Raw genomic sequence first — 26,519 nt, 5'->3', positions numbered from 1 at the left:
AATGTGTATTGAGTTCTATGTAATTACGAAGCCAGGGAGATTGTGAAAACTGTAATATTCGGTGTATTTTTGTTATACAAAGACCGCGACGCGTACACTGCTGCAGGTTGCGGTAGTGTACGCGTATCACGTAACGCGTGTATCACGTAACGCTTCTTATCGTATAACGTTGCGAGCAGCTTGAGCTCTCGCTTGCCAGGTTTGTCGTGTGTCGGGCAAAACGGTAGGTCAGTGTACGCATCGTGAAGATGTTGCGGGTACTCGAGATCGACTTCGAGGATATAGCCTGTAGGCGAATCTAGTGCGATCGATGATACGTCAAAATTGGACACGTCATCGACCCATCGAAAATCGGCACAGGGTAACGGCTGACACATTGCCCATCCGTACAAGTTATTTACATCGAAATACATCAAGTATGATGATGGTTTCGATGGTTCGTACGACTCCATGTACTTGTTATTAGCACGAGCGTATCTATTGGAACATTGGCTCAAACCGCCGCGTATACCACGTTCGATAAACATAATCATGTCGATATCTGTAAGCAGCTCGAACGTGATCTTGGTATGCTTCAACATGGCGTCCCACGTGTATCCGGGGAGAGTATAGTAATACGCGGGGTCGAGTCCGTAACTTTCGATACATTTATCGCGAAAGTTTTCAAAAATGTCGGCTAATAACAAGACATCAATTTTGAGGTACAAATCGCTATATTCGCCTAGCGTTCGAATGGAAAATCGCTTCCAGATGTTCTCGGCGTGCGCGTAATCGTTCTCGGATACAGTTTCACCGCTCAAGGAACTGTAAAATGATTCGCGCGATGGTAAATACATATCTTGCAACTTGTCAACGGAATCGATGTATTCGTACGGAAAGACGCCTTTCCGTGTTAATAAATTGAAATGTTCGGTGGATAAATTTTGAAATTCCGATTTGAAACTTTTGAGTTTATCTTTATCTAAAAATGATGCTAATTTGTCGAGACTCGATGTTAGAAATTTGTATGAATCGATAAAACGTAATTTTACATGATTTTACATGATTTTTCGATTTTTCTTCTTTAAGGTCAACATTTTTGTTAAGCGATATATATTTCTCTTTCGTTATTGGAAGTAACTCGATTCTCCCTTCGAACGCTGTGGCTATTTCCTTGATAATGAAATGTGAATCGTAACCAGATAAATTATGAAAAACTATGGGAATGCAAAGAGATTCTTTATAATTTAGATTACAATTTGAATGTGCGGGACCTCTGTGCCGTCCGGTCAGATGGCAATGATCGCGTACGCGTGTATCGTCTTACGCGAATGGTTTTTCACATATATGACAATGAGTGGCGCTATGGAATTTTCCCCACTCCTCGGGTGTTAAATCTACCATAGGGACATTGGTTGTTAAAATATTCTTAACGCGAATTGCTAAATTTTTAAGGTCTTCAACGAACCATGCTATACAATCAGTACTGCGACGGGAATGGTACGCGGATAATGATTCGTCGTACGAGCAATGTACATAATATGCGATACTAAATACCCGATGGTGTTGATACGCGTTCTTCTCTTCCTCAGTCTTGGTCAAAACGCATTCCAAATCGGCGTATACGATGATCGGAAGCCGCTCCTTCCGATTAAAGTTGTTAAACTCGAGCCACTTGTCCTTATCGCTCGGTAATCGGATCGCACAGTCATTCATCTTTCCGCAGTCGACCGTATGTGACTGCAACTTGTCGTCCGAACTAAAATAATGCAGGCATCTGTAAAAGAAAAACATTTTTTAATTAAGATTTGAACAATTTGTTATATAACTTATAATTATTTAAATTATATAAATTAAACTTACCGGTCGCAGATATATTTCTTGTAGTCCTTTTTGCTCAGTTGTGAGCTCACGAGCCGGGATAAGTTCTTGATCCACGCGAAATGTCCGACGTTGTTGCCGTTTTCCACGTATAGCAGATTCACATGCTTATCCCGCTTTTGCTCCGTAAGACGTATCGGAACAATGCCCTCGTTTTCGATGCTGTACACATTGATTGAAACGTCGTTAACAAGTTCAAATTTCTTCTAACCTGATTCACAGTCACTGGAAACTCAATGTCCCGGAGATTCAGCACTGTCGCGTAATGCGGATACGAGGATTCCCGTTCCGCATTCCTTTCGGCGGGATATAGGGCGGCGACCACTGCCCACGCGAAACACGCATTGTCTTTTGATTGCACATTAATCACCGCTCTTTTCATCATAATCTCCCGCGGCAATTTGATATGACATCCCGCGCGCATAAGATTATACTTATTTATATTTACATTCAAATTAAGTATTCGCGACAATGCACAGTGGGTTTAGAAGCTCCTTTTGTGATTAAAATTCGAGCCGTGCGCCAATTCTTAACGGATTTTCATTATTTTTTTTTAATTTTTCGGAAATTGAATAAGCTATACAAATATTCTGCGCCAATTTTGATTTCGTTCTAAATTCAAAATAGCGGATCCCATAAAGTGGGCATAAAATGCCAAAACTGTACGAATGCGAGTAAATTTGTAACAAACCGTGCATGATTTACGAAAAAATATTATTATGTGTTGTATAGTCGATAATGACGAATCTGCAGTTTAAGTAAAAGAAAATGGCGGATCCAAGATGGCGGAAAACTTAATAAATTATACTTCGTAATATGAATGCTAATAAGTTCATTATTTCTTGAAACATTACGTAAGACCCTTTACTAATATCAAGATATTCATCATGAAGAGGGAGATTTTTTTTAGACTGTACGTACATATATATATTTTAAAATTGTCTTTTGTTTTTAATGTTTTACATTTTTCTCGATTTTTTCGATTTTTTATTTTTTTAGTTCTTTTAAAATTTATTTTAAATGATCAACAAATTAATTTACATTTAGTTTAATAGCAACTGTAATACATCTTCGTCTAATTCTACGGTAGTTTTGCGAGAATTACTTCTAAGATTGGTTATATACGGATCTGATTTGTAAAGTAATGTATGAAAGACATCTTCATTTGCGGCAAACCTGGAACATTTCCTAGCATGATGTAATCTGAACTTCTTGTCTTTATTTCTTGATTCCTGTGCATCTTCGGATAACTGTCCAAGTGGTAAAATGGCATTGTAACGAATTATATCCTCTCCATGAATTAATACTTTATGTATGGATGATGGCATATGATACCATTCATATTTAGTTACGTACAACTCTTTAGTCGAAGCAAGTTGAGGCAGACGGTGTATTTGTTAATACTTGTACCACCTTTCCATCTACCATTGTTACTTTAAAGAATCAACGTGTGTTATATGTACGCATTTGTTTGTATACGCTTGTATACACGGAATAACTTCGACTACTGACTGCTAGTGTGTTGTATACCGAAAAGCTTCGACTGAAGTTGATTCATAGTTAGACTGACTTCTAGTGTGTTGTATGTATGCATTTGTTTGTATACGCTTGTATACACGCAAAAACTTCGACTACTGACTGCTAATGTGTTGTATACCGAAAAGCTTCGACTGAAGTTGATTCATAGTTAGACTGACTTCTAGTGTGTTGTATGTATGCATTTGTTTGTATACGCTTGTATACACGCAATAACTTCAACTACTGACTGCTAGTGTGTTGTATACTCTTTAAAATCATTTTATCGACGCACACATAACACTATGGCATCTTTCAAAATCATTAAACGTAATATCTGTCTTGCCTTAATAGAACACGGCAAACATTTTTCTACAGCCGAAAGATATATCAAGGAAAATTTCGATCTCTCTGAAAACGAGTTGATGTGTGTGCTTAATATGGTACAGAAGAATTTGCTTCCCGAATTTCAAAAACGTTGGAATCAGGCTTATAGGAAAAAGGAACGATTCCTGCAAAAGAATGCCAGCTGGTTGAACAGTGAATATTCCGTGAATTTGTATACATCCGATGAACCTTCTACATCTGGAAAGAAAGTAGGGAGACCATGCAAGGCTTTCAAAGAATCGGCCGAAGTAACACAAAAACAAAAAGCTATAAAATTATTCCGTGATTCAGAACTTGATCATATCTGTCACTCATATATTCGAGGGCTGCGTTCAATTGGTGAGGAAAAAGAATCAGAAATTATTCAAGAGTTACGATCTGCATCACCAGAAGTAAAAGAAATGATGCACCAACAGCTAACTAAAGATCATACTCCTATAGTTTCGTTTACTAATGAGGAAGCTTTGGCTATGTTTGTTGATTTAGATTTAACAAGAAATCAATATGTGCACCTCAGAAAATGCTTAATAGAAAAGGGATGTAGATTATTGCCATCTTACAAACAAATAGGTCAAGCGAAAGAGGAATGCTACCCGGATAAATCAAATATTAAAATAACCGATACTAGCGCGAAGGTAAATCTGCAGTCCCTTCTAAATCATACTACCAATCGATTGTTGATGATAAATTCGCTTCAAACGATGAATCCACGAAACTTAGTTTTATACAGTAAGTGGGGTTGTGATGGTTCATCCGGACAATCTGAATATAAACAAATACTTTCCGGAGAGTGAGTTAATTTCTGATGCCAATTTGTTAATATCATCTTTGGTTCCCATAAGACTAATTAATGAGGACACAAATGATGTTATTTGGCAAAATCCGACCCCTTCTTCCGTTCGATTTTGTCGACCTATTTCAATAGAATTTTCGAAAGAGACACCAGAAAAGCAAACAATCTTGTCAATGACATTGAAGCACAGATACGTGTACTTGCACCCACCTCAGCTATAATTGGAGAGAAAACAGTGACGATAAAACATGAATTGTTCTTAACAATGGTAGATGGAAAGGTGGTACAAGTATTAACAAATACACCGTCTGCCTCAACTTGCAATGAATGTCGCACCAAACTATCAGAAATGAACGATTTAAATCGCATAACGCGAAAAGTTGCAAATGAAGAAACCTACAGATTTGGACTTTCCACGTTACATGCGTGGATTCGATTTATGGAGTTGGTTTTACATATATCGTATAACTTGTCCTTCAAAAAATGGTATGCAACCACTGATGTACACAAAAAGGAGAAAGAAAAGCGATATATACAAAAACGTTTTCGAAATGAACTAGGTTTAATAATTGATAAACCACGCCAAGTTAGTGGAAATAGCAATGACGGCAATACTGTACGTAGGTTGTTTGACAATGAAGCTTGCACTGCTGACATTACAGGAATTGATGAAGAACTAATAAGATGATTCCATGTTATATTGCAAGCTATGTCATCTGGAATACAAATAAATCCTCAAAAGTTTGGAGAATATGCTTATAGAACAGCAGAGTTGTACATAACTAAATATGAATGGTATCATATGCCATCATCCGTACATAAAGTATTAATTCATGGAGAGGATATAATTCGTTACAATGCCATTTTACCACTTGGACAGTTATCCGAAGATGCACAGGAATCAAGAAATAAAGACTACAAGAAGTTCAGATTACATGCTAGGAAATGTTCCAGGTTTGCCACAAATGAAGATGTCTTTCATACATTACTTTACACATCAGATCCGTATATAACCAGTCTTAAAAGTAATTCTCGAAAAACTACCGTAGAATTAGACGAAGATGTATTACAGTTGCTATTAAACTAAATGTAAATGAATTTGTTGATCCTTTAAAATAAATTTTAAAAAATCTAAAAAAATAAAAAATTGAAAAAATCGAAAAAAATGTAAAACATTAAAAACAAAAGACAATTTTAAAATATATATATGTACGTACAGTCTAAAAAAATCTCCCTCTTCATTATGAATATCTTGATATTAGTAAAGGGTCTTACGTAATGTTTCAAGATATAATGAACTTATTAGCATTCATATTACGAAGTATATTTATTAAGTTTTCCGCCATCTTGGATCCGCCATTTTCTTTTACTTAAACTGCAGATTCGTCATTATCGACTATACAACACATAATAATATTTTTTCGTAAATACATGCACGGTTTGTTACAAATTTACTCGCATTCGTACAGTTTTGGCATTTTATGCCCACTTTATGGGATCCGCCATTTTGAATTTAGAACGAAATCAAAATTGGCGCAGAATATTTGTATAGCTTATTCAATTTCCGAAAAATAAAAAAAAAATAATGAAAATCCGTTAAGAATTGGCGCACGGCTCGAATATTAATCACAAAATGAGCTTCTAGACCCACTGTGCAATGCCCACCCGCTGTCGCGTTCCTGAAACTCTTCCAGGGACGCCAGGGTGGGTTCGATAACGCGCCGTTCGTACCACTCGCGTAAATCGGATGTGCGAAAGATTCATAGTTTCTCGTATTGATACTTTTATTTATCACCCGACACAAATTCACCGTTAAATATAGTGTTCACTTTCAAATTATAGTGTTTTTTCATAACGTTCTTCACATGTTCTAACACAATGTCTTTGGCGTCACCGAGAAATTGGCGAGGTTCGATGTGATTATAGTTTATCACCGCACCAGTCAATACGCGACTCTCGAACGCCGTATCAATCTCGCGCCACACAAGTCCATTTTGAAGCGCGCTACATCCGGCATCCGCGTGTACGAAACGTCCGCGTAAAGAATTTTTCAAACCCTCGAGGCGCGCGATCCGAGCAATCAGCGATTGTCGATTTCCGATCGATAATCGCGGTCGTTTGATTCGACTTTGCTCTTCCAAAGACTCGATGTATTGGTCATCGTTGCTCCCACACAATGTAGTCTTCCAATGCATTCACCAAAGTGGATTGCTCTCGCAAACTTAGTAACTCCATATTGTAACACACTTGCGAAAAGCGCTTTCCAATGACTGTTCTGATGTACTTTAGCGAAAATACTGGCGGGGTGTGCCTCTTTATCATGATTTATATTCTCCTGCATTGTTTTATCATCGAACATTCTAGAATGATTTCATCTTAAAAAAAAATTCTCTGGAATAGCGTGTGCAATTTAACCTTGATAATTTCGCGTTTTGTCACGTACATTTGAAAAAATCTAACCTGATCGCATCAGGAGCAGCTGTACACCGGCGCTCGATTTTAACGCATTCAGCTAAATCCTTCTCTAGGGGTGATGCGCGTTTTAACCTTGGCGGTTACTTTTTTTCACGTTTTGTCAAGTACATTTGAAAAATCTAACGTGGTTAGCCGTACATCGGCGCTTGAAAATTTTTGTTATATTCAGCTAAATCTTTGTTCTGGGGATGATAATATCATCGCAGCCGTACATCGGCGTGACAAAATTTTAGAGGAAATTAAAATGTTGCGTCAGCAATAATCCCCTCTACATCGCAATTTGCGATACTATTTGAATTAATAATAATTCTAATACGATCAGTATTGCATCAATCGCGCGTGTGAAAAGCTCACTGAAGAAATCAATATGAATTTTTACGTTCCGATTCGAAACGGTGAAAATCCACTGTGTAAGAAGCAAAAATGCGACGTAAGATTTGATTATTTAAAAAAAATTTCTTTTTTATTAATTTTTTAATATTGTGGTCTAATTATTTTTATTTATATAGCATTCAGCTTCGTCGTGCGGCTCGCATACTTGGAAGAAGATACGTTCTAACCCCGATGTCGTATAAATATTTGAACATTGGAATAAGCGTTATTCTGAGCTATATCGTACGTGGAGCTGATTCTCGGTGATAATCGAGGCAATCAAATAGTGTTGCCTTTTTCAACGTGAAATTTGTTGATGCAGAAGCAAGCAGACATTGACTGTTTTCTATAATCGACTGCTCCATTAAGGATTGGAGATCTAACGATCGAAATGCATATTTCGCATCAATCAAAAATTGTAAAACTCACATTATGCGAAAATTCTTTGTATATGAAACCACAAACGTTATTACATTTATTTAATTTTGAAAATTGTATCGATCATATGCGCAATTGGTTATGCGAGAATACCTATCTCGCTAATGAAAAATTTAAACAATTTGAAACTGTATTACAACGTAACAATATTACTACTGTATGCGATGCTGTAAGAACGAAACGCGAGAGTGATGTCTTTAACAGTGAATCATTAATTGATTGCGAATTATTAACATGTGCTGTAAATGATATTCTTTACGATGCGTGTAATAAATAATTATTTTTATTCCATCTGTGATTTTAATTCTTTCCTTCCATACGAATAAGAATAGTTGATAATTTTCTTAACACGCTCCACCAAAGATGTAGAGAAATGCTGAGGTAGATGAGACGTGATGCTCTAGTTAGAATGAGACAAAAGATATTAAAAGATATATAATGAAGAGAAGTCTGCGACATTAGAATATTATTTCTTACGTTATTCTGTGTTTCGTTGGTCTTGTGTTTCGTTGGTCACGTATAATGGCTGAAAAAGACGTTATTATCATCGGTGATGATACGGATGATGATGATGATTATTGGATAGAGAGAGAAGTGGAGAGAGAGAGAGAGAGGAGAGAGAGAAATGGATGAGATGGAGAGAGAGAGAGAGGAGAGAGAAATTGATGAGATGGAGAGAGTGAGAGAGGAGAGAGAAATGGGGGAGGAATCATCCGATGAGAAACCTGATTTGCGTTTTCGGATTAGTCAAGATGAAGAATTACTTCGAACAGAGCGGGAACAACTTTCGAAGAAGAATCTGGAAACTTCAATCGTTCAGTTTATAAGACATCAAGAGCTCGGCTGGAAAAAACCCCGCACAAATTCGTTGAGGACATTTCTCCTAAGCTTGAGAAATATGTGCGCGAGAATTTGTAAAATATCATGGATGTACATGTTTCAATATAGAATCTAATCATTCTAAAGTAAAATATATTGGAAACAAACTATGTGTGTAAAAAACTTGAATTAATGAAAGATTTTGAAAAACTGGGAGAAGATGAGCATGAGAATATACTACGGCGGAAATTGGAAACGTTGAAGGTAAAATATTTTTGTCGATGTGTAATAAATTTAAAACACTTAAAATTATTATGTTTGATTTTAGAATTTACGCGATGATATGAATGGCCGACGAGAGGATAAACAGATATGTGAATACAAACCTGTATCAAAATATAAATTGAGCGTATTGTACAAAGATGAACCATGGAAAATATTGTTAGTAACTTTCAATTTATAATACATCAAAAGTCCTAAAATAGATTATTAAAAAACTATTCAAATGTATGTCTTTTTCTGTTCCAGGAGCGACCCCCCTCAGCCCGGCGCATCGCCCCCTTAGCTTTCCAGGAGCGGCGCATCACCCCCCCACCTCCCCTATATATATTTTATATTAAATTTTATATTATTATTATTGTTATTATTATTCTTATTATTTTATTATTAGACACACACACACATACACACACAAATGTATAATACACTTTAATAAATTTTATATTTTTAATTGTAAAAAAAAATTGCAATTACTTACGCGCCTCTCCTTACGCTCCCATTCTTTGATCTCTCTCTCGCGCGTTAATCATAAGTCTCTCTATCTTCGGCAGGCATCATTGTTCTTTCGCGCTATCTCTTTCTCTCACGCTTAGATAGAATAAGTATAGTAATCTCTCTCGCACGCGCTATGACACAAAAGTATACACAGTTAAATAAATTTTATATTTTATATTTATAATTAAAAAAATGTATTTATTTACACACCTTTCCCTTGCGCACCCATCCCTTGCGCTATCTTTCTCGCGCTAATTACACAGGACCACAAAAAAAAAATTTTATGTACCTTTGACCAGACTAGGTGTATTATATGTTTTTGGGGTCGCTGAAAACGAATCCATAACCCATTTTGCCCCATCACGTCTGGATTTTCCATAACCTCAAAAAATAAGGAAAAAACCGGTGAATCTCAACAATATTGAACCAATACTCTGATCGAACCCCATAACTTCATATCTCGGCAATTTTTTCATATGAAGACACATTATTCGAAACTCTGGAACCCCCAAAAACCTTAAAACCTTATAACCCCATAAACCCATAACGCCATCACCTCAAAACATATAAAAAAAGAAACTTATGCGCTTTGTAATCTAGGAACCCAGAAACTCTGATCCAAATATTCATTTCATCCTTATAATCTCACATTTTTCATGACCATTGAATCCCATAACCTCCAAATCTCCTAACCTTACAGCCCCATAAGCCCAAAACATGATGAAAAAGACTCATACGCTTTTCAACTCTGAAACTCAGAAACTCTAATCCAGATATTCATTTCAACCTTTTAATCTCGTGTTTCATGACCCAGAAACCGAATAATTTTGAAGTTGATGAGATTTAGTTTATAGTTTTTGAGGTCATTTTCATCTGTGCCTGCCACCAGGGCACCTCCACGTGGTGACGGTGGGCAACGGAGTGATTCCGTTATTCGGCGAAGTCCCTGGTGAACGGCGTACATGCCGTCATGGCAGGCACAGGTAAAAAACCTGTTACGATGCAGGGTGTCGGAACCCCAGTATCGGCGGCTGGTCAGGGTGGGAAAGCGGGTCCGCAGGCGTCGTTATCATACAACCGCAGCTCTACAACGGTGGGAAACTTGGCCTTTGATGAGTATAATGTTACAAGAACGATATCGTGCAATAAGAGCGTAGACCATTTCTGCGTCGTTGTTCCACGTCGTTGTTCCTGGGTACGGCAGAATTTGGGCATGCAAGTAATCACAATAACAAAAACCTACATCTCACGTAACTTTAAGGTTATGGGGTTTCTGAGTCATGAAATATGAAATTATGAGGTTGAAATGAATATGAAAATCTGGATCAGAGTTTCTGAGTATCGGAGTTGAAAAGCATATGAGTCTTTTTCATCATGTTTTGGGCTTATGGGGCTGTAAGGTTAGGAGATTTGGAGGTTATGGGATTCAATGGTCATGAAAAATGTGAGATTATAAGGATGAAATGAATATTTGGATCAGAGTTTCTGAGTTCCTAGATTACAAAGCGCATAAGTTTCTTTTTTTATATGTTTTGAGGTGATGGCGTTATGGGTTTATGGGGTTATAAGGTTTTAAGGTTTTTGGGGGTTCCAGAGTTTCGAATAATGTGTCTTCATATGAAAAAATTGCCGAGATATGAAGTTATGGGGTTCGATCAGAGTATTGGTTCAATATTGTTGAGATTCACCGGTTTTTTCCTTATTTTTTGAGGTTATGGAAAATCCAGACGTGATGGGGCAAAATGGGTTATGGATTCGTTTTCAGCGACCCCAAAAACATATAATACACCTAGTCTGGTCAAAGGTACATAAAATTTTTTTTTTGTGGTCCTGTGTTATAAGTCTTTATCGTTGTCTCTATCACATTCGTCATTATTCTCGCGATATTATCGTTGTCTCGTGATATTATCATTGGCTGCGTTCAGCAGAAAAAGCTGCTTTGCAACTGTTGTAAAATTCGTTAGCCTGATTGGTGTATGCTCTTAATTTTGACTGAATCTAAGAGCATACACCAATCAGATTCACGAATTTTACAACAGTTGCAAAGCAGCTTTTCCTGCTGAACGCAGCCATTCTCTCTCGCACGCGTTATTCTCGTTCTCTCTCGCATGCGTTGTTCTCGCGATATTATCGTTCTCTCTCACGCGCTAATTGTAAGTCTCGCGATATTATCATTGTCTCTCTCGCACGCGTTGTCTTCGCAATATCGTTCTCTCTTTCGTACGCGTTGTTCTCGCGATATTATCGTTCTCTCTCTTTCGTACGCGCTATTATCATTCTCTCTCTTTCATATGTTCGTCGCTATCACTCACTCACTTACCTTTGCGTCGTCCTTCTCCCACCTATGCGCCATCTTACAATGCGTCGTCCTTGTCTCACGTTGATGCCATTCTTGTCGCACTGTCCTCTTCACACACTTAACGCTATCCTTTTCCCATACATAGCGCTATCCTTCTCACACCTTCGCACCGTTCTCCTTCTGCGGATCCCCCTTCCCCGCACGGACCTCCTCGTCCATCGGTTGCGCCGCGGATCCCCCTTCCCCACGCGTGATGTCACTCCCCCCGCGCCGCGGTTCCCCTCGCGTCTCACCCCCCCTGAGAGGACCAGAGTTAGAACGGGTCCTATACACCTACTTATATATACAGGGTGAGCCATTTTAATTAACGCACGCAATTATTTCGGAAACAAAGCATTTTAGAGAAAAATGTTTCAGACAAAAGTTTTATGGTTTCGAGGGGTGATACTTCAAATAACTTTTCAAGGTAAAACCAATGATACCATAAGATGGTATCATTGGTTTTACCTTGAAGAGTTATTTGAAGGTCACATGAAGGTCACGTTCAATTTCTTAAATGGAACCTACTATTTGTCATTGCATATTCTTGTAGCTTATCTCGAGAGCTTTCCTAAACACTATAATTAAGTACCTTTTCGTTAAGTACTTTTTGAGTTATGAGGTTTGAAATAATTTCTTAATTTTACATAAACCGTAAAATATCTTGTAAAATATTCATTTTTCGATTATCTTACCTTAATACTTTTACGTACAAAATAATGAGAGGAATCAACTGGTGTAAAGAAAACACATAGTTGTTTTGAAGAAAAAATATATAATTTGCAATTAACAATTCCATATTTTTTCTTAAAAACAACTGTGTTTTCTTTACACCAATTGATTCCTCTCATTATTTTGTACACAAAAGTATTAAGATAACATAATCGAAAAATGAATATTTTACAAGATATTTTACGGTTTATGTAAAATTAAGAAATTAAAAATCGAATAAATAGTTTAAGGTTCAGTGTATAACAAATAATAAAAAAATAATTAAAATTCCGGGTCAATGAACCGAGATCGCGTATCTTGTGGCGACAAACAAAAGAAACAGCACCTATATATTATTTTGGCAAAGATGGAAAAAACTGGATGAACTTGCGATCCATCGATACATGAGTTTCGACGCTTCTCGGGCTCTTTGATGGGCCTAACTCCTTTCTGCTTTCTTCCGGGCGTCTTGGTGAGCTCTCTATCGAATTTTTTCAATTGCTTCTTACCTTTTGTTTCAACGGTTATTATTTTGCGAATTCTTTTTTTATTTTTTTATTTCTTACTTCATGTTATTTATCTTTGCGTTTGATTTCAAAAGTGTAACGGTTCGTCTTTGTTATTTTATTGATTCGGTACATAACATATTATTTTTGCGACATCTGTTGACATGTATGTTGGGTCTTCTTGACTCCTTCTGCTTATAATTTTTACAGATTTACCACGGTAATTTTCAGGACCATAAACACATTAATGACTCGCTACTTCTGATTACTAAATTCTTGGATTTTGCCATGCTTTTATATGGAGGAACGATCCTTTTCAGAGACTTTTCAACGCCTAAGATGAGTGTCATGTTTGCACATGTACACTAATCGGTTATTGTCTCTCATGCGTAAACAAATTCGTCGCCGTCTTTTATGCGTTCCGATACCTTTATATACCGGCAACTCCATAATTGTTTATGTAAGTTATTATAAATAATTCGAGCGTCATGTCTGCACACGTTCACAGACATAAATTAATCTTTGATGCGCAATGACACTTTTATTTTATTTTTTGCGACTTTTACATGCTAGCAATGTTTTGTACCACTCTTTTGTTTGCGTTTGTCAATTAACTAATTATCTTTTTCACTGAAGAGAACCCGAATGGGGTAGAAACGTTTGTCTATTGTCAATAAATCTTGCACTTGATTCATATGTTATTTTCACAGTTTTTTCCATCTTTGCCAAAATAATATATAGGTGCTGTTTCTTTTGTTTGTCGCCACAAGATACGCGATCTCGGTTCATTGACCCGGAATTTTAATTATTTTTTTATTATTTGTTATACACTGAACCTTAAACTATTTATTCGATTTTTAATTTGTTTAATTTACGCAGGTCTAAACAATGCGTTTTAATAATTTTGCTAACAACGATTTTTTTATATATATCGAACAACATTTTGGCACTGAGGGCAAACGATTGTTGAAGAGTTGGACGAATATCTCTAAAAGTGTCATTATTTGCAAGTCTCAACTGTGGTTTCTTAAAATGTGCAAGCAACACAAAGTTTTACCAGCACATTTACGTAACAATAAGATTAGCACGTCTCTTACGTTTTTTAACAATAGAATTAGGAACTCACATAATAAGGTTACTTCTGCTTTCCTCTATAAATCTCTTTTTCTTGAAATTGAAGATGCACATCGTAAATTGACTTCTCTACACAAATTCAGATTGATATCACATGGTAAACTATGCAACTTTTTTCCGCGAAAATTACTGTCTCAGTTTTTTTACTACCAATCACGCTTTTTTATATTTTTCCAACATAAACAAAATCGTATTATGGAAAGCAAATTTAACTGGCTGACTAAGAAACATGAAGAAAATATTATGCAGGACATTGATGCGATTCGTTATCATGTGTCGATTCCTCCAAGCGATAAACGTTCATATTATTGTTCGAGGCTCCGTTCAGCTGTAAAATCTTCGTCTCACTCCTTCCTTCCCCAATTTTCCTGTAAACCCATTCCTTCATCTTCAACCTTTGAATCTTATTGTGTGTCCCTCCATCCTTCAAATTATCCCTCTCTCACTTCTTGTCTTAACCTTGAAAAAAATTTTTTCACATTAAAACCTAACTGGTTTAAAAACCTATCTTCCACAGTTATTCCGGAAGAGGTCATATCTTTGCTTCAGCTTGGTGAAAGGTTTAGTTTGCCGGTCTCTGCTTCTCAAAAAAATTATGTTGTCCACGAATACATTAAAAACATGGAAAAAAATTTTCGCGGTGTACATCCGGACGTGACTACTAATGTTCGCAACCATACGATACATATTTTGGAGGGCTTTCTTTCCTCAAGTTCGGTTCCCTCTAGTATAGATAAAATGATTCAAAGCAGGTTTGTTAAAACAAAAAAATTTCTTGCAGACCACCCTAACTTGCTTTTCACCAGAGCGGATAAGGGTAACGTTACTGTTTGTCTTGACCAATCTCTATATAAAAACAAGATGAATGAGATGTTACACGATTCGAACACATACCAGACTATAGACAGAAATCCTTTGAACATCCTAAATAACAATTTAAAAACATTGTTGAAGGATTGGGTTGGAAAAAATTATATTACTAATATTAAAGCGAAGTCTCTCAAAACTAGTGCGGGAACTTTACCACGAGCTTACGGCCTGCCTAAAATACACAAACCCGGCATTCCGCTCAGAATTATAGTCTCTTCCATAGGAAGTCCCTTACACTCCTTTGCTTTATTTTTACACAATCTCATTTATAAAAATATCCCCAATCCTTCTAGTCATGTTGCCAATAGTTTTAACCTCGCTAAACTTATGCAGGATCGGCCCTTTGATGAAAATTTAAACCTTTTTTCGCTAGATGTGATTTCTCTGTTCACTAACATACCTCTAGATTTAGCAGTGGGTGGGTTGGCCAAGAGATGGCATCATATAAAAAAAGGCTGCTCTCTTCCGTTCCATGAGTTTATAAGAGGTGTAAAATTAGTAATGAATTCCACTTTTTTTACTTTTGATAATGTTATCTACAAACAAACATTTGGCACACCAATGGGATCTCCACTGTCTCCGATTTTAGCGGATATAGTGATGTGTGATTTGGAGGAGAAAGCACTCAAACAATTGCCTTGTAGTGTTCCTTTCTACTTTAGATACGTCGATGATATTATATCGGCTGCACCCCTCACACTCATTTCAGATATTAAAAAAATCTTTAATTCTTTCCATCATAGAATTCAATTTACAGTAGAAATTGAACAGAATAGATCATTGAGTTTTCTTGACGTTTCACTTATTATTCAGGACAATAAAATCGTAACGGACTGGTACAGAAAACCTACTTTTTCAGGACGTTTCCTAAATTTTAATTCACACCATCCTATGGCCCATAAGAAAGGCATTATTGTGAGCTTGACTGACAAAGTGTTCCACGTCTCGCACCCGCAGTTCCATGAAAAAAATCTCCATTTCATCATTAAAATTTTAATTGAAAATAGTTATCCTCTTAGTTTAATTTTTAAAGTTATCGGCAATAGAATTCATAAACTAATTTTTTCTATTCCTAATTCAGTCAACTCTCTTCCTTCGTCTACTTCTCCTTGTCTTTCTACATCTGATCCTCCCCCTCCCCCCTCCTACTTTGCGATCCCCTTCATTAAAAACATAGCTCCTAAATTTATACCTCTGTCGCATCACCTTAATAAAAAATTAGCATTCCTCATTCTTAATAAGCTAAACTGTTTCATCAAAGTACACAAGGATCCCCTACCCAACGAACAAAAAACTAATGTAGTTTACAGAATTAACTGTCTTGACTGTAATGCCTCTTACGTTGGACAAACTAAGAGACAACTTACTACTCGGATTAAAGAACATCGTTCTAACATAGATAATCCATCTGCTAATTTAAGCGTTGTGTCGGAGCACAGATTAGCAGGTCATGAATTTGACTGGAATAACGTTTTCATATTAGACAACGAACCACATTACATTAAAAGACTGGTATCTGAAATGCTGCATATCAAAAATCAATCTAACAGTATTAATATCAAAGAGGACACGGATCTGCTGGATAGCTCTTACTTTCCCATTTTAAAAAAATTAGTTTAACTCCTTTAGAAATTTAGTCTAGCATATCTTTTATCTCTCCTTTATTCCTATCCTTTCCCTCTCCTTCTACCTCTTTTTTTTCCTTTCCTTTTCCCCCCCTTTTTTTATTTCCTTTATCCCCTCCCTCTCTAACAGCTAGCTCGGATATTTCGGCTTGCGTGTCTTATTACTGTTCGAACTTGCGATCCATCGATACATGAGTTTCGACGCTTCTCGGGCTCTTTGATGGGCCTAACTCCTTTCTGCTTTCTTCCGGGCGTCTTGGTGAGCTCTCTATCGAATTTTTTCAATTGCTTCTTACCTTTTGTTTCAACGGTTATTATTTTGCGAATTCTTTTTTTATTTTTTTATTTCTTACTTCATGTTATTTATCTTTGCGTTTGATTTCAAAAGTGTAACGGTTCGTCTTTGTTATTTTATTGATTCGGTACATAACATATTATTTTTGCGACATCTGTTGACATGTATGTTGGGTCTTCTTGACTCCTTCTGCTTATAATTTTTACAGATTTACCACGGTAATTTTCAGGACCATAAACACATTAATGACTCGCTACTTCTGATTACTAAATTCTTGGATTTTGCCATGCTTTTATATGGAGGAACGATCCTTTTCAGAGGCTTTTCAACGCCTAAGATGAGTGTCATGTTTGCACATGTACACTAATCGGTTATTGTCTCTCATGCGTAAACAAATTCGTCGCCGTCTTTTATGCGTTCCGATACCTTTATATACCGGCAACTCCATAATTGTTTATGTAAGTTATTATAAATAATTCGAGCGTCATGTCTGCACACGTTCACAGACATAAATTAATCTTTGATGCGCAATGACACTTTTATTTTATTTTTTGCGACTTTTACATGCTAGCAATGTTTTGTACCACTCTTTTGTTTGCGTTTGTCAATTAACTAATTATCTTTTTCACTGAAGAGAACCCGAATGGGGTAGAAACGTTTGTCTATTGTCAATAAATCTTGCACTTGATTCATATGTTATTTTCACAGTTTTTTCCATCTTTGCCAAAATAATATATAGGTGCTGTTTCTTTTGTTTGTCGCCACAAGATACGCGATCTCGGTTCATTGACCCGGAATTTTAATTATTTTTTTAAAATTAAGAAATTATTTCAAGCCTCATAACTCAAAAAGTACTTAACGAAAAGGTACTTAATTATAGTGTTTTGGAAAGCTCTCGAGATAAGCTACAAGAATATGCAATGACAAATAGTAAGTTCCATTTAAGAAATTGAAGGTGACCTTCATGTGACCTTCAAATAACTCTTCAAGGTCAAACCAATGATACCACCTTATGGCCCCCTCGAAACCATAAAACTTTTGTCTGAAACATTTTTCTCTAAAATGCTTTGTTTCCGAAATAATTGCGTGCGTTAATTAAAATGGCTCACCCTGTATATATATATATATATATATATATATATATATATGTGTGTGTGTGTGTGTGTGTAGAAATTTACATATTTGACTGCGCAACCATATAATTATAGTTACATAGATATTTATTACATTTGCCTGCGTAGACACAAATATAGTTACGCAGAAATATTCCCTACATGTATAATTATGTATATATATACACATGTATATATATATATACATATATATATATATACAGGGTGATTCAAAATAACCCCCTTGTCCCTGAAATGACACATTCTTGAATCAATTCTAAGACGATTTTTCCTTTGGCAAAATTTCGTCCGAAGCTTAGTTTTTGAATTATTAAAGGAAGTAGTTAACGTATAACGGGTCGAATACAAGAGGCAGGCAAGGGTGGCGCGATTCACCGTCAGACGCGGGTGTTTACGCGGGGCGCCTGCTGCGATCAGCTGGTCGCTATACACATACAGACACACATGCGAACACATACATTCTCTCTCTGTCTGTCTGTCTATCTTTTTTTTTTTTGATGCGCAGGGGAAATCCTCATGGATACCCCTCCTCCTTGGGGAAGGAGGAGGGGTTATGCTGGACTCTTACCGGCTGAAACCCCTGCAGGTGTCCTCCAAACGGTTTACGGGGGGACCACGGGTAACACCTAAGTATTCTTCCGCAGCCCCCCCACCGTGGATGGTTGGTTGAAGACCTAACCATCCCTTCGACCTAGCCAGGAGACGGGACCCCTCGTCTCCCAGCTCCTTCACGGGCCCAATAGGGGGGAAGAGTCCCCGTCCCCTTCCCGGGCCCCGGTCCTCCACAAGAGGATTACTCCTCCACACATGGGGAGAGGAACGAAGCGGGTGGGGAATACATGAGGGCACAGCTGGGCCCTCTCATCCCCTGGACCCTCGCTCCGTCCCCTCCCTCATCCGCCATGGGGGAGGATGTCCAGTCCTACCCTCCCCCAGATCACATCCAGCGTCCTCTCGGTCTCCTACTCCTATCTAAGGAGGGAAATAAGGGGAAAACCAGATAATATAGCCAGGGGTTCCCCCCCTCCTCCAGCAGAAAACAGGACAAATAACATAGTACAAAAACACACAAAACAACAAACAGAAAAAACACTAATCTAGGGAGGATCCCACTGGGGAGGCTCGGGTCGTAGTGGTCGCATCAGCCTCCTCCTCCCTCGTAATACCACCCTCCCTCTCACCGCTCCCGGTGGACGAGGGGGGGGGCATCCTCCTCCTCTCACCTCTTCTTTCTCTCTCTGTCTCCTCCTTTTCCTGCATTACGGCTTCACAGAAGCTCGTGAGTGCGTTCCAGACCTCCTCCTTGCGCAGCATCGCCTCGACCACGGCCCTCGGAGATAAATCTTCACCTATAACCTTGACCATTTCCCGTCGCAGCACATCCCAGGCCACACAGGCCTCCAGGGTGTGCTGCGCCGAGTCCTGGTCACTTCCGCAATGGTGACACCTAGGGGATGCCTCCTTCCCGATGCGGTGCAGGTACCGACCGAAACATCCGTGTCCGGTCAGCACCTGCACCACCCGGAAGGTTAGCTGTCCCCAGCTCCTTGCCATCCATCTATCCAAATCAGGCAAAATTGGCTGAACCATTCTCTCTGGTCCTCGTGGGCCGGCCCAGACAACAGTCTTCGCCAGTTCACGAGGACCATTTCTGGAACGCATCGCCTAATGGCCTCTTTGGTCCGCTCGCTCACTACTACTTGCCCCCTCTCCCGGAGCCCCCGGACCTCCCAGTACGTGGCTTCCTGTCCACGGGCCAGGAGCTCCAGGGGAGGGGTACCCGCCAAAATCGCCGCTGCCGCATAGGACACTGTCCTATATGCTCTGGCCGCCCTTAACACTATGGGCTTATGGGCCCTCCTCAACAGGTCCCTAATTTTTTTGGATCTCGAGGAGATCCCCGCCCAGATCGGGGCTCCGTAGAGAGCGACCGAACCGACCGTGCCCACATATAGTCTGCGGACACGGCCATCCGGCCCCCCGAGGTTGGGCAGCAGCCTCGCCAGTGAGCCCGCTACCCCCCCTATCCTAGGGGCCAGCTGGGCGAAGTGATCTTCGAAGGTCCACCTACTATCCAGACGGAGACCCAGATACTTTATCTGAGTCCCCGTCCGGACCTCCTGGCCATCAACTAACAGGACTAGGTCTGGGGGAGGCCCCCGCGCTCCATCATGAAAAAATACCGCTTCCGTTTTCCGTGGGACCACCCCCAGACCCAGCCCTCGGATCCCTCTTACCACGCCAGCGACCGCAATGTTCCCCACCGCGATAGCTTCCTCCCAAGTCCTCCCCCCCCGGCTACCACCATAGTGTCATCTGCATAGCAGATGACGTGGCAGCCAGGGGGGAGGACTCTCCCTAAGATTACGTCATATGCGAGGTTCCACAGAAGTGGGCCCAAGACGGACCCCTGTGGAATCCCGCACCTCACCGCTCTCCGGACAACCACCCCATCCGCGTCACGATATACCAGCCCCTAAAATAGTCCCAGATAATCCTCAAGAGATAGTCCGGGACCCCGTGTGACCGGAGGCCAGCCCCCACGCTCTCCCACGGGAGGGTGTTAAGGGGTCATACTCAGTCAGAAATTTCAAAAAATCGATTTTTGGATTTTTACATTTTCTTTATGTACAACATTCAGAGAATATACATTGAAAATATATTTTAAGTTAATCCGATTAAAATTGACGGAGTTATAGGCGTTTAAAGTACGCACCGCTCGACCGTTAGGAACAGATATAGACCGGCAGTTGTACGTGGGACAAAGGGCTCTCCTTTTTAACGGTCATGTATTATATTCTGTTAATATATGTATTTGTGTTAGTAAATACTTGTATTAGTGAAAGATCCTGTACATTTATAGTAGTAAATACAGAGTTTTCGGGTCCAAGGTGAACGAAATTCAGAGCCGGTTCAGTATAGGTGTTGACGTCGAGCTGTACAGTAAAACGTTTGCTTCAAAAACAATCTTTCGATTTCGAAGTCACTATGAATCGAGATTCTAAAGGAAAAGGTTCCAGAGAATTACGACAGACGGAAAATGTTCGAAAATCAAGAGCAAAAAAAAGGAAACAATGTTTTAATCCGAAAAATGTTGAGAGTGACAAAAAAAGTTTTAGTGCATCTGCGAAAAAAATAAAGATGCAAAAATATATTATTGTGCCGCAAGATAATTTTATAGAATACAGGATTTTGAACTTCGTTACTGTATTTGCTACAATTTCAAATTTTGTTAAATGTAAAGAGTGTGGCGGTGATATTAAATTTCAAACAGCAAGTGCACGCGGAAATTAGTCCAAAAATTATTCCAAGTGGATTGAAAATTGTTGAACTTGCTGCACACATCTCTGCCTGCGTGTTTAATGAAGGTTCCGGGGCATTATTACAAATGTTTGAGACCATGGGGATACATAGTGGCCCAAATGCCCACCAATATGTAACAACAGAAGATGCAGTCCGCGTTTATACGGCCGACTACCGCGCGCAGCAGGCAACCCGGGAAGGTAGAATGCTTCGTCGACAGCACCAAATAGATATTTTGGAGGCTTCAACTTCTACAGAGAAGATATTATATGGGCTTGGAATAGATGACTCTATGTAAGTTAAAAAATTAACATTTTATTTAAGTGTAAACCAGTCTCGAAAGTTTAAACGCGTTTTTCTCGAAATCGCATTTTTGAAATCGGTGACCAAGATATCTCGAAAACTACTGCATCGATTTATTTCCCACTTTACAGGCTTATTTTAGATATATCTGCATCGATTTATTTCCCACTTTACAGGCTTATTTTAGATATATTTTAGATATATATCTAGTCTTTGAACGAAGGGTTTTTTATTACAATGTATAGTTTTTTTTTATTCACGAAAAACGAGCGAAATTTCCAGCGAAAATCGACACTTTAACTTTGAACGTCCGCCATTTTGTTCCAAATCAATATTTTGAATTTTCCTTCGTTCAAAGACTAGATAATTTAATATATTAAAGAAATCTTTTTGAATTTTTTATTTCAGATGATCCAGATCCGAGCAGCAGTGGTCACAGCAAAACCAATTTTTTAAAAGGACCTTCATAAAAATAGCTATATTTTTTTTATTTATTAATATTTTTTATTTAAAAAAATTGTGTTGTATCATAAAAGTATACTCTCTTACATAAAAAGAAAAAAAATCTTTTTATTCTTCTACTTTTTGTAAAAAAAATTCCCAAAAATCACCTATTTTTCGGCCTCCTGACTGAGTATGACCCCTTAAAGGCGTTGACTATATCCAAGGATACAGCCAACGCCACACCCCCCCCACGGATAATCCGTTCCGAGCAGGTCCGCAGGTCGACAACGGCGTCTATGGTCGACCGGCCTGCCCAGAACCCATATTGTTGGGCATTCAGCCCCCCGCTGCCCGTTAAGTGCTCGTTGAGCCGCCCGACGATAACGCGCTCCATCAGCTTACCGACCTCATCTAGCAGACAGAGATGGCAGAAGCCGATGGCTCATCTGGGTCTCTTCCCCCCTTACGCAGCAGGACAAGTCTCGCCTCCTTCCACGGGGAAGGGAACACGCCTTCTCTGAGGCACCTCGTGAAGAGGTATCTCAGGGCCCCACCCATCTCCCCCATTACCAGGGTCCATATCCTACCGTTGACGCCGTCCGGACCGGGAGCCTTATTAGGCTTCATCTTCCGAACGGCGCCGATCATTTCCGTCGCAGTGACCTCCCATTCGTCCCTCCACACAGCGTCCCCGAAAAGAAGAAAGGGGACTCCCCCCCGACCCACCCCGGGAAGAGGCCATCAACCACCTCCCGGAGGAAGCCGAGGGCCAGCGTCTCCGCGATGGGAGGCGCTCGCGGCCTCAACTTCCCCAAAACCAGTTTGTAGGGTCATCCCCACGGATCCCTATCCAGGGAGGAAAGCAGCTCCTCCCACGCACTAGCCTTGGACCTTCCAATGGCGGCGCCGAGGGAGCACCGGGCTTCCCTGTACTCCCTCAGCGCACGCTCGATGCGCGCCTCATCGCGTATTCTCCTTCTCCGGAGCCTTTGGAGCCAGCGTCTGGCACGGACCGAGGCCCCGCGGAGTCCCGCGATCTCCTCGGTCTACCAGTACGCCGCCCTCCTCGCGCACCCCTTTTCCGCACGCGGCATCGAGGCATCGCATGCCTCCCAGATTATGCCGCGAAGCTTCGACGCAATTCCCTCCACCTCCCAGGTTCTCCCATTCGCCCCGATCATCCCCGAGTGCCCACATCGAAGCGCGCACCGAGGCCATCAAAAGGTCCTCGTCCAGTTTACCGAGAGACCATCTGCGTCCTTCCCTAACTCCCCCCTTTGTGGGCGTCCGGTGGGAGCTCGATGTACCTATGGTCAGACAGGGTCTCGAGCCCAACCGCCATCCTCCAGCCCCCCACGATGCGCAAGGCCGCAGGGGAAGCCCACGTCAGATCGACAATGGACTCCCCCTGGGGCCTCACGCATGTGCTAACATTTCCCACATTAAGCATGGTCAGGCCCAGTGATCCCGCCCATTCCAGCAATATCTCCCCGCGCCGATCCCCGGACGGGCAACCCCACGCCTCAGATTTGGCGTTGAAGTCGCCCATCACAAGGATCGGCCCGGGAAGGTACCCCCTTATCTCACCCTCTATGTCGCTGAGCGCAGCCTCAAAACGGGCTAGGCCCAGCGATGGAGGGGCGTAAACCCCCGCGACACAGGTGATCCTCCACTTCACCACTACAAAGGTCTCCCAGCTAGCCACCATCCTGCAGGGGGGCGATTTCTCGTCGCCCCCCCTCACGATGGCCGCCAGCGGCGAGAACCGCTCTCTCCCATCGCTCGCGAACCACGCCGGATGGTCCGAAGGGACCGCGTATGGTTCCGCTATAACGGCCAGCCCACAACCACGCTCCACCATTGTGTGCAGGAGCAAATCCTGCGTCCGGCGCGCGTGGTTGAGGTTGGCCTGTATAATAAGAGAGGACTTATCCCTGTCCATTTTCCCGTCCTGCGCTTGTTGCCTCCGCCAACTTTCCTCTCCTCGGGGCCCTCCTCTCCAATGGTGGGGGAAGTCTCCATCGCCTTGGGCGTCTCCGGCCTCTCCACCTGGTGGGATGGTCCTCGGGGGGGGACACGCCCAGCATCACAGCCGGGTCCACCCCATACTTATACTCGGAGCAGCCCAAAGATTATTCAAAACGGGCAATTTTCTCCCGAATAAATACGACGTTGGAAGAAACCGAACCGCAAGAAATTTGCGGAATACCGAAGAAGTGGTTCGTGCTGTCGAGCAAGAGCCTGAGACAAGTATTCGGACTATTGCTCGAGAGCACAATCTCTCATATTCAACGGTACAGAGGATATTACGAGAAGAAAAGTTGCACGCTTATCATTATACCCGCGTGCAACATTTAAGACCAGAAGATTATCTTCTGAGAAGAACATTCTGCGAAAATTTTCTCAGGAGCGTGGATAGAGATCCTAGATTCCTTTCTCGTATAATATTTAGCGATGAATCGCTATTTACACGAGAAGAAATATTTAATCCACATAACATGCATTTGTGGAGCGATGAAAATCCCAGAGCTACACGAGTCAGAAATTTTCAGACTCGTTGAAAGCTCAATATCTGGACTGGAATTATGGGAACAGAAATACTGGGCCCAGTTATCCTCCCGGATATTTTAACCAGCGGAGCATATCTGGAATTATTGGAGAATAATTTACCAGATTTCCTAGAAGAAGTGCCGCTATTGGAAAGAGAAGAAATTATATTTCAACAAGACGGTGCTGGTCCACACAGTGCCAGGATTGTGACAACTTTTCTAAACAACAAGTTTCCTGGACGTTGGATGGCCGATATGGTCCGATACGTTGGCCTGCAAGATCCCCGGATTTAAATCCATTGGATTTTTTTCTTTGGGGATACTGCAAAGAAACGATCTACGAAACGCCTCCCTGAAGATGTAGAAGATTTAGAAACAAGATTGCGATATTCCATATGGTCCATAGAAGAAGACGTAATGGAAAATATTCAACAAAATTTATTGAAACGCATGAGAGCTTGCGTTAGAATGGATGGACTTCGAACATTTATTATAAATGTTCAAAATTAATCCGCCCTTTTTAGGGCGATCAAAAACAATCCGCTCTTTTCAGAGCGACCAATTTTTTAACGTATGGAGTATCTTATTTTGCAATTAAAAACACAAGAAAAAGAGAGAGAGAATAAAACGCTATTAATTAATATGTTTTCATTTATCTATTTCATCTATTTATTTTTAACTATTTATTATCAATGACCGATTTTCGATCATTGATAATAAATAGTTAAAAATAAATAGGTGAAATAGATAAATAAATAAATAAATAGATAAAATAGTTAAATAAATATTTAATATTAATATTTTATATGATAATATTAAAAGTAATAAATATTTTAAACACACATATTTAATCTAATTAATTTTTAAATAGATATCATACGATGTATGGATATTACACATTCATGATAATAATAATATTAATATATTAAATGTTTTATTATGTTTACCGCATTCTTCAATCGAACACATGATCGCGTTCGATAGCGCCAGTAGTACCTTAACCTACTGCAACCTACCATGACAAAAAACTGCTTGCAGTCGCCGAATAATTATCGTCGCATTGTCGCGTCGTCGCGTCGTGTAGTAACGTGTCCGCGCGTGTTTCTTTCATCGAGTGATTTTTAATCGCCAACAGTTATTATTCGACAGTGATTAATAGTGATTAGTGATAGAGTCATTAGTAAATTTCTCGTCTCATCGAGTGAATAAATAAATGTGATTACGTTAAAGTTTATAAAAGAATACAGTTCATGAAAGAAGAAAAACTTTCAGTTAATAATTTAGTGTGGATTTCTTGTCTTTTGCAACGTGATATCTACGTTAAATTTGAGAACGTACGATCTATCGGAAAATTCATTTCTCCTTCAAGCAATTACAGCAATACATCAAAAGTCATCGAACAAGGTAATAATAACTATTTTTTGACGTTATGTGAAAACAGATCTCGGGAAGTCAGAGGGACAGTGTGTCAAAGGAAATTCGTGAAAAGAGAGGGGTTTTTAGTGGGTAGGCAGTACCGAGTTGGTAATTCGACTTGGTACTCGAGTCCCACACTCACTGGATCGACCGGTGGGTATGCATAAAATGCATTTTCCCCTCTCTCATAAAAAGAAAAAGAAAAAAAAATTACAGGTGAGTAAGCGAATGAGTGAGTGAGTGAGTGAGAGAGAGAGAGAGAGAGAGAGAGAGAGAGAGAGAGAGAGAGAGACAGACAGACAGACAGACAGACAGACAGACAGACAGACAGACAGACAGAGAGAGAATGTATGTGTTCGCATGTGTGTCTGTATGTGTATAGCGAGCAGCTGATCGCAGCAGGCGCCCTGCGTAAGCACCCGCGTCTGACGGTGAATCGCGCCACCCTTGCCTGCCTCT

General features: G+C 40.0%; 1 protein-coding gene and 1 pseudogene across 1 annotated transcript; both read right to left on the bottom strand.

Annotated features, from left to right (window-relative positions):
- Nucleotides 1-1,302: 1,302 nt before the first annotated feature.
- LOC145964880 (uncharacterized) lies at nucleotides 1,303-2,284 on the bottom strand (annotated as a pseudogene).
- Nucleotides 2,285-23,359: 21,075 nt separating this feature from the next.
- LOC145964879 (uncharacterized) lies at nucleotides 23,360-24,037 on the bottom strand. Its single transcript, XM_083088039.1, has one exon. The coding sequence runs from the start codon at nucleotides 24,035-24,037 to the stop codon at nucleotides 23,360-23,362; it is 678 nt and encodes a 225-aa protein (XP_082944165.1).
- Between the last annotated feature and the right edge of the window lie 2,482 nt (nucleotides 24,038-26,519).

The sequence above is a fragment of the Camponotus vicinus genome, unplaced genomic scaffold (assembly GCF_025532165.1).
Source record: "Camponotus vicinus isolate PSW18456_S1 unplaced genomic scaffold, iyCamVici1.0 SCAF_14, whole genome shotgun sequence".
Classification (NCBI taxonomy): Eukaryota; Metazoa; Arthropoda; class Insecta; order Hymenoptera; family Formicidae; genus Camponotus; species Camponotus vicinus.
Note: the sequence above shows the minus strand (reverse complement) of the source record. Positions and strands in the feature narration are given on the sequence as shown.